This window comes from Colobus angolensis, unplaced genomic scaffold (genome assembly GCF_000951035.1).
Source record: "Colobus angolensis palliatus isolate OR3802 unplaced genomic scaffold, Cang.pa_1.0 Scaffold147, whole genome shotgun sequence".
NCBI classification, from domain to species: Eukaryota; Metazoa; Chordata; class Mammalia; order Primates; family Cercopithecidae; genus Colobus; species Colobus angolensis.
The window spans coordinates 2,927,794-2,938,065 of NW_012114566.1; the positions used below are offsets into that span (position 1 = coordinate 2,927,794).

Sequence of the window (10,272 nt, forward strand, 5' to 3'; positions counted from 1 at the left end):
AAAATATGCGATGATTCTAGTTATTTATATTAACTACAGAAAAATGTGCACAGCTGAGGATCTTCAAGGAAATAAGAAAGAGCCAAACTTTATGGTCTCATTTCCAGATGCCTTATGTTAGCTGACTTTCCTTAGTGTACCAAATTAATTTATGCCTACAATTATGCAATATGGCAGGACACTTAGCTATCTCAAAAAGCAATTTCACACAGCATAGAGCCGGAGCAAGCATATGTTACAGGCCCAAAATTGAAAATAGGTCATTCAGTGAAAACAAACAAACAAAAATCCCAACAGTATTATAGCTTGATTTCTTACTGTTTGTCTCTGTAAACAAAAGTTTAGATATGTATTTGAGGCACATAGATGATCTTAGCTATTCATTTTTAATGTGCATGATTTTGTGTTTATTTAAAAACACCACAATGAAAGCCAGGGAATTTTACATTTGTCTCCTCTATTACTACCTAATCCGAAGTCTTCCACTCTTAAAGCAGGAAGTATCTGTCATTAGTCTTCATCCTTAGATGTGAAATTATCCAGGACTCTGTCCTTGTTCCCCTGATGTTCTCACACTTGAATTCTTTGCTTATATATGTTTATTCACTCTCATTGATTTACTTTCCACTACATCCTGAAGACTTTCAGTTCTCTATTTAGTTCAAACATCTCGCAATTGGTTGTATGACATCCCCTCAACAGTTTCAAATTTAACAAGCTCATCACTCAACTCTTTATCATCTCGTCTTAACCCCTGGCTCTCAAACACACTTTATTTCCATTGTTCAGTTGGTGGCATATCATAGCCAAAAGTCTGGAATTATTCTAATGTATTCCTCCCATTGACCATCAATTCTCAGTAGTGACCAAGTCCTGTTGCTACTGTCCCCAGGTTTGGCATCTTCTAGCCATCTCTACCAGTTACAATAGTTTAGTGTTTATTATCTTTTACAGAGAGATATGCTAAATGTCTCCAGCTTCATATTTCATCCTCAGAGCCTCAAAAAGCTATGAGAAAAAAATCAGTCTAACATATTCATGTAACCATTTGTTCTACAGTTATCAATTTCCTTGAGAATACAATTTAAGATACTTTGAATGGCCTAATAGACGTGTCACTATCTTGTTCGTGCCAATCCTGCAGACTCATCCTTTGTCCATCTCAATATTTGAGCAATACAACTTTATTACAGCTTCTTAAATAAGTTGCACTCCACCCCTGACTTCCTTGCTTTAAGTGAAATTTGGTCCATTTTCTAAATATACTCCCTCCTCTTTAGGTCTTTTAGGAATGTCTCTCAATTTGCTCAAACCTCACGTCATCTCATGTTTGAAAACATCCTAGTTTCCTACTACAGCTTCCATAGCTTTATCCTATCTTTACTTTCTATTATCTGAAATAAACGATTACTTCCATTATCTAAAACAAAATAATGCATTTTGAAGGCTAGACATTTGATTACATCTTCACGCCACTGCTATTTTCTAATCAACTTCAAAAACATCATCTCCACCCCAGTTTACTGAAGACTAGCACATTCCACCATAGTCTTTTAAGATCTCCATTTAAATTCATTCTATCATCTTAGATGACTTCAACATTCACATGAGAAAACCAACCAATGAGGCTTCTTAGCTCCTTAAGTTTCTTATACCCTATGTCCTTTTACTCTAATCCTACCTAAGCCACCACTCTCCTAGGAGGTTGTTTACATTGGTGGATTTCAACAAACTTCTATTTGTGATTCACAGTGGCAGTTTCTGTTGCTTGCCATTAAGAATACTAACTTGTATAAACAGTTGCAGCATAAATTTGCTGTTTCCTATAATTTATTTTATTTGTGAAACCACTGGTATGAATGCCCCATTTTGAGCAAAATCTCTTTTTTAAAAGATTTTTAATCCAATCAGTGTCATTGCAAAGACTCTTCCACTTTATCTTAACTCTAGCTCATTGATGTAGCTACCTTTTCCCTATTCACCAATTGATGTAGCTACCTTTTCCCTATTCACCAATGACTGTTGTCTGCACTTTTCTCCCCGTTAATATTTATAGTAACCTATAATACCTGTAATACATTGGATACTGTTCTAAGTACTAGGTAAGTTTAGAAACCCACTTTCTTCCCAATAACCTGGATTCTCTGGCCCTTTTCTCTTTTTCATCTTAGTTATCCAAAATAACCCTAAACTTAGATGAACGAAACCATCTGCTCTCCCAATATCTGCATCTGGGAAGCCAGAAATGTTGCAGAAGATCATACTACAAGGCCAACTGATACCACCAAGTATGAATATTTATCAATGCTACTTGGAAAGCATATACATAGAGAGTACAAAAATAAGTAGAAATACAAACATGGGAAATTTCTTAACATATTATTAAATAATTTCAGATCTACCTGTATCTAAATGGAATCTATCAACTCATTTCTATATTTTAAGAGCAGAGACAGAAGAATAGTTCACTCCTATGTAAAAATAATCATTTTTTCTGGAACTCATTTTCCCCTGCCTCTGCAGAAACCATCACATCTTTGCTGAAACATGTTATTACTTTGGTGTCTCTAGTGCCTCACTCTTCTTTTTCGCAATGCCTTCTGTGGTCACTTACCTGAGTCTCTTCTGCCAGTTCATTTTCACTTAGGGGCTTGCTGTCACTCAATATTCTTTGATAATTCCCTTCCTGTCCTATCTTTATTTCCACACAGCATAATCCTAAATATTCTATTGTATTTATTACATTTTGTGCTGGTTGTCGAATTTCTATCTGCAGACTACCTCTTTCCTTTCAGTGTGAGAATCAAGCATCTGATGCCTACTTGAAACCTCTACTTGAATGTCTCCTCAAATGCATCCCAGTCCAGTCTTCTAATCTTTACTTGTAAAAGTGTTCCCTTTCCTGTGACCCCCTTCCATTCAAATGACAAAGCAAACACAACGTACACATTATACTCCACAACTTGCTGTCTCTCATTCACCATATCCGATCCATCACTTAACCCAGTTTCTTCTGCCTCTTATATAATCTTCATATCTGTCTATATTGTACTAGCACATGCTGATACCATCTCAACTCAAGCTACTAGCATAGCTTGCCTAAAGTACTGCCATGGTGTTAACCACTTATAATCCTTTCTATTCAATATTTGTAAAATTTAAATATGACCATGCGCTTCCTCTGCTTAAAACTCCTTAGTATTTCCAATTACTTTCCAGCTAATCAAGGTTGCAGATATCTCTGCTGCCTCTAGTTTCATCCTAAGCAAATCCAGATGATCTCCAATTTAACAATAGTTCAATTTAAGCTTTTCTGACTTGATGACAGTGTGAAAGCAACACATGTTCTCCTCAACTTACTACGGGATTATGTCCTGATGTATCCTTTATATGTTGAAAATATTTTAAAGTCAAACACACACTGCCAATTTACATTATTTCCCGTTTACAGTGGGTTTATCTGGCTACAGTCTGGTAAATCCAGGAGTGCCTGTAGCTCCTGGGAACACAGATCCTTCAGTTCCTTGAATAAGCCATGGTTTGCCCTGCCCAGAGCCTTCACGTATCTTATTTCCTTTGTCTGCAATTTTGTGTCACACTTCCACTCCCAACCTCAATCCTTTTCACCTATTCAGCAGTTAAATATTTCCCAGGCCTGAACTAAAATGTTGTTTCTCATACCCTATGATTGATAAAATCTTTCTGTTCCATACTTTTACAAATTACCATACTTTTTATTTATAGTATGTATCATAATTTCTAAGTATATATTTTTGTTTCCATTAATATCCATCTTCCACTAGATTCTAAGCTCTGTGAGGTCAGGGTTCATGTTCACTTCTTTCATCATTATATCATCAAATTAGTCATAGTCTCTTGCTGAACAAATGTCTATTGAATGAGTGAATGATACCTTTTCTCATGCCATTCACATTGCCTAAGATTTCTTTTAGTCTAGCTCCTTCAACACTGTAGCTTTCTGTATTATTCTTTAGGTAGAGTTCATTGAATCTCTCTCTGCCTTTTCCATACTTTTAATTAATTCTATCATTGCTGGAAATATAGGGTATCAAAATTATTTTTGTTTGTACAGGCAGAATAAGATCTCCTTGTCAAAAAGAACCATTTTTTGTCCTAATTAGCACAATTTCTGGCACATAATAGCTTGACTCAATGTTGATATTGCTCACTGAGAGAAACGCAAAAATGTTCAGACAGTCAATCTGGATTTTACGAGGTTTCCCATCTGTGCTGTGTGGAATGCTCCTGAGAATCAATTCATGGCCCTGGAAGTGGCTCTAGGAGAGTATGATTCTGCAGCCGTACATCAATTATCGAAAATTTTCTATTCCACTCACTGGTTTTGTGGTCAAATGGGATAGAGAATAGAAAAAAAAGTCACATAATTGAAAAAAAATAATAGGTTCTGGATTGATGTTGGTAGATAAGCTCTCATATTGTTTAATATATTATGATTCAGAAACAATATAATCCCTGGTGATTACCTAGAGTTTATTTCTAAGATTATGTAAAGAAAACTGAAGCTGAAACTTAGTTGCATTACTCATCGTAATGAGTTGTATCTATAGAAAAAACTCTCCAAAGCCTGTTTTTTTTTTTTTTATTTTTTTCGACTTTTAAATACTTAACAAAACGAAGCTGCCTGCATTTTTGTATTTTCCCCGACTGTAACATCAGTAGTGAAAAGTCACCATCTATATCTAAATACTGCCTTAACTTGATGCAACAAATAGAACAAAAACTGTAAGTACATACACTCATATTGTATTTTCTTTCTTTAATTTACCTGGTGTGCCGCTGAGTTATATCTGACATGGCAGCATTTTCCTTTAAAGTATAGGTGAAATTAAATTTCTTGCAGAGATTAGATAAAAGGTATGAGAATGGAGACCAAAAAAGTTCGTTAAAATAGAAGAGATCCTTTATGCTGTTGATCTAAAATTAGACTTTTATATTTGTTGGTCTCATAAGCATACACGGGACAAATGTCAGTCAACAGTAACTTGAATTTGGAGAAACAACAACTTTTGTTAAGATTTTTTAGGCATAAATGTTAAATAACTCCTAATTTCAGTTCTGTGCTTAAGACTTGTAATGAAATAGACAGATAGATATGTGGATAGATAGATATACAGATGGATGATTAATAGACAGATGATTGATAGACAGATATTTCATTAGTGGGTGGCTTGTGAAACTATGAGATTTTATTATTCATGTATTTTTAATTTGCTCATCTGTACCCCTCCAAAATTAACCTAAAACTCCTATTTGATGTGAAGCCAAAATTATTATATGAATCTTATTCAATTAAAATGTCAATTACTCTAAATCCACCCAAAGAGACCATAATCTCTCTTCTGAATAGTGTTGACTTGTGCAAGTTCAGATTTAGGATGAGTCTCTATAAAGTCATAACTTCTGAACAGGATTATCCCTTTATTACCTGAACGAAAGCTGTATCTGTGGTTACACTTTATCTACCTAACCCCAGGATGGTATAATTTGTAGTTCACCTCAACATTTCATTGATTCATGCTGGTGCATGAGATCAGAAGATAAAAGTATAATCTAGAGGCATGTGAAATGCCATACCACACATATCAGGGGCTTCATCAGAGTTGTCTCCACAGTCGTCCTCTCCATCACACACCCAGAAATGTAGTTTGCAGAGAGAATTATTGCAAAGGAACTCATCAGCTTTGCATATATTTCCTCCTTTATTTTAAAACAAAAAGAAACAAAGAGGTTCAGGACAATCAATGCCAGTCAGCAGGACACATATTCCTCTGAATCTTAGCAAACAGTATCTAGTTGATTGCTTCCATTTATTTATTTCGAGCATAATACCAGAAACAGGTAATGTTCAATTTTTCTAATAAAATTGAACTGTTTACATTTCAAAACATTCTAATACTTTTTTTAGAAAATACTGATAAGATGTTAGAAGACAGTTTTTAAGAATCTAAGTTATTCTCTGTTTCATTGCCAAATACACAGAAATTTATATTTTTTAGTTTTAATTGTAATTATTAAAATTTGTATTTTTCTTGAAAAAAAGACATTTTTAGAATTATTAGACAATTTAGCTGTATCTGAAATACTGATAAACTGATCACTAAAAACTTAGAATAACCAGTAATTTTTTTATTGAAATCACAAAGAAATAATTTTCTAACAGCAATAAGAATCTGGCCATATCATACAATATTTCAGGGTTTTTTTTTTTTTTAATAAATGTTGTGCAGTAAAGTATTATTTTTTGGATTTTGAAAATGTTTGCATTTTTTCTCTTTTAACAAATAAAAACATCAGGAATACAAAAATATTCTAATACACAATTCTTAAGTACATCTACCACATGCAAAGGACTTAAGTAAGGAACAAATGTGGGTTATATGTCTAGAGGTGTAGCAACATACAGTGGAGTTTTAGGACTTGAGAGTTAGGAACTCTGGGTTCTAGTCTTGCTTTGGTTAACTCTATTAATATCTCTGGGACTCAATGTTTTTATATGTTATAAAAGAGGTACAGTTAATGTATAGGGTCATAGGTGCGAGAAGTACCTGGGGAAACAATACAAATATCAGAGTACAGAATTAAGATAAATTAGATTGCTTCCAAAGGGTTATACTACCTAGTTAATCCTCATATATAGGTAAGAGCTTTGATTCATGGGTTGTCTATATTTGACTTACTGAAGGTATTAACATATTTAAATACACATACATTCACCAAAATATGGGCAGAGCAGTGACAGTGGTCATCCTGAAAAGCGTAGAAAATACCCAGAAAGAGCCATTGTTCCTCTTGCAGATGTACTTTGGAAGGAATAATGTGCCCGAACTTATGAAGATCAAAGAATTCTTCTTGGTCTGAGTTCTGACTTGTTACACAAATCTCTGATAACTCACATTCAGTAGCAAAAGACTTAATTTAAGAAGTGATAGAATCAGTTGGACTGTAGAAGGAAAACTCTAGCTCTGGTGTCGAGAATTTAGAAATGAAGAGAGAGACAGTAAAGACAACACTGGAGGAAAAAGATATATTTCAAGAGAGGTCATGGCAATCTGGGGAAGAACTGATGGTAACTAGATCTAGAGGAGCCACAGCTGAGAACTCTTCAGAAGGAACACTCCTCAGGACCTAGTGGCTAAATAGATGAGAGTGGCAAAGGAGAGTGAGCACACAAACACGGTACTCATTTTTTAGTGTGCTTGGACCATTTGGTAGATGGTATTGTTCATTAAATAAAGGAACACAGCAGGAGGAGCAGACTGAAGACATAATTCATTTAAGGTACTGGTAGACAGCCATGTGGTGATGTCGAGCAAGCTGGTGGATAAATATGTCTGAAATATAGGATAGGTTTTTGAGCTGTAAACGTGCATCTGGCAGTGATCAGAATATAGTTATGATCTGAAGTTTAAAAGAGAACACAGAGAAAAACAGATTGGGTAAGTAAAGAGGAGTCTACAAAAGAGACTGAGAAAACGTAATCAAAATGGTTAGAGAAATATCTGGAAAGAGTGATGCGAGACAATACACGGGAAAAGTGTTCTAATGAGAGGGATAGCCCATGTAGCTAATTCTAGAGCAGGTTTAGTGAAATGGTGGTGAGTTTAACGAAATGATTGTCGTTGGCTATTGAATGAGAACGAGGTGAATGTAAACATCTCTTTCCAGAAGTTTGGCCATAAAGGGAAGAAAGAGACCAGAAAGTGAGCCTCTTTGCTTGTGTGAGGAAGAACAGATCCCTGAACACATTTAAATGCTTCTGATAATAATTCAGTAGACAAGACACATTTGAGGGTACAGGAGAGCAAAAGGGTAATTAATGTAACGAGTTTCTGGAGGATCCAGAGAGTGTGAGAGATTTGAGATCTAGAGCAAAATGAATGGAATGGGCTTAGACTGGAAGTGAAACAAGTCTTCTGTTTGGGGAGGAAGGAAGGAGGAAAGCCTGAGGACAGCTACAGGTAGATTTTTAGTTTGGTGGCCAGATGTTGAAAAATGCTCATGATGTTTATTATTTCTGTAAAGAAGAAGGTGAAGTTACTAAGAGAGATGGCTTGGTAACAGATTAGAGATAGTTGCCTTTTTAAAAACCTGATATGATTAATGGCAGAAACGTGATTAGGAAAACAAGGGCAGACTGCTTAGTATCTTAAGTAAAAGATAAAGCTTAGACCAATAATTTATAGTGATATTGATCTGAATAATAGTACAATTATCTGCAAAAGTGCTTAGCAGAACTGGTACAGCTTACATTGCCATCTCTGAGAACCATCAAACTAAGAAACAGACAAAGGCAAGGGCTGGGTGAGTCCACCAAGGTGAATATCACCATGTGAGACTCTGACAGTTCAACATCTGTCATTGGGATAGCCCTTTCTCCCAAACTTCTGCAATGCTGAGCTCCATACTGCTATAATTTTACAATTAATCTCAATTATGAAAACTTGTGCAATAAAATTCAGTACTATTTAACAACTGTCTCACTCTGAAAACAATAAAAAGATAGCATGTGCAGTGTGCAGTCCTTAGTACTAAAGAAATTAAAGATATGAATAGCAGTATGAAGTGAGTATATTGCCTTAACTCAAAATCAAATCCATAGAATATGAAGCAGAGTTTACTTTTAGCATAAAGATTCTAATGATTAAATCACATCACATGCTCCATTTTACAATGGACTACATTCAAACAGAATTTGTGAACTTTTGACATTTTCTGATTATTTTAGAAAATTCTATTTGCACAATATACATCAGTCTTGTTAAAAAATGAGTTCCCTAAGGTATTGCATTAGATAACATTATAATTTTCTCCACATGAGTGTTGGATACGCCACTGATTTATTTAAAAGAAGAGAACTATAAATGAAATTATATTATAAGAGAAAGGCAAAGGTGTTGTGGTAACCTGCTAAAGACTTGATGTTGTAATCCAAAAAATTTGCATTTAAAAAAAATGTATCATGGGGCTACCGTGACATCCTGAGACCCACTTAAAATTCCTTATTTTGAAATGGCATAAAGCGCATATAAACAACAAAAAAGGTATAATTTAAAGAGATTGGCTGAATTAAAATTCCAGTTTCCTAGTTATGTTCTTAATCGGCTCAACAGGACATATTAGGAAAACAGAAAAGTATATATTAATTAACAATAATACATCTAAATTATAACAGAGGCCTTGACAAGTTCATATAAATCTGGTCAAGTGCATCATCACAGAAAATAAACACCTAGAGTTCTCATCTTAATTGGGTTGAGAGAAGCTTTAATACATGATAATACTTTATAATTTATTTGACTAACTTACACATTGTTAAGCTGATAATTACTCAGAAGAGAACCCCCCAATCCTTTCCACCAGTATTATACAAAGTGTAAAGTTTGAAAGCTCAGGCCAGAACAAGCACCACACTTTCTTGAGGCCATATATTTTTACCTTCAAAAGTATGAATGCAGCTTTTAATTCCAGAGTATTTTGAATTTTTGTCTTTTAAAGTTAAACTAGTAAAACTGCTTCACTGGGAAAATGTGTTATGTTTATCCTTCAGCTCTCATATATTCCAGTTCCCAAGACTCAGCTACTATTAGCTCATGTGTATCCTGATTGGAAATGAATGGAAATGAGATTTAACAGAAAAGATGTTTATTCTGGCATCCCATTTCCTCAATGCCTTAAAATGCCTTTACCTAATACCTACTCCACTTCCTGGGAGTAAATTAAATACTAGAAATCTGAAAGTGGTAATGCCTTATGGTACATTCATATGGGATCAAATAATTTAACCACTAAAATATGTCATTGGAGCTTAATTACCCAGCAGCAAAGAAAACCAAGTTAGAGATATGAATGGAGGGGAAGGGGGCTTTGAAACATTTGTAAATGATTGAATTAAAGGCTCTCAACTCTTTTTCAGTCATTAAGATTAAATATCTAGTAGAATAATTTTAGATCTGAAAGGTAGTTGAGATTTTCTAGTTTGGCTAGGATACAATACATAAAGAGGCGCAGTAGAAAGTAAGCCTGGGGTAAAGTAAAATGGGGTCATTTTCTTGTAACCCTGATTACTAGATTGAATTGTTTGTATGTAATCAGGCACCCTGAGTAAAAACTGACATAATCGGAGGGACACTTACATAAGATGAACCTTGTAAGAGTAAATAGGATGTACGGGAGACCAGTTAGGTGGCATTATGCCAGTCCAAGCAAGAAGCAATGGGAGAATGAACTAGG

The 10,272-nt window shown here is 34.8% G+C and overlaps 1 protein-coding gene across 1 annotated transcript in view; it reads right to left on the reverse strand.

Moving 5' to 3' along the window:
- Positions 1 to 10,272, reverse strand: part of LRP1B (low density lipoprotein receptor-related protein 1B) — a 1,318,888-nt gene that overhangs the window by 131,841 nt on the left and 1,176,775 nt on the right. The window contains exon 71 of the mRNA XM_011935709.1: positions 5,617 to 5,739. Within this exon, the coding sequence (XP_011791099.1) occupies positions 5,617 to 5,739 (123 nt within the window). The remainder of the gene's footprint in view (positions 1 to 5,616; positions 5,740 to 10,272) is intronic.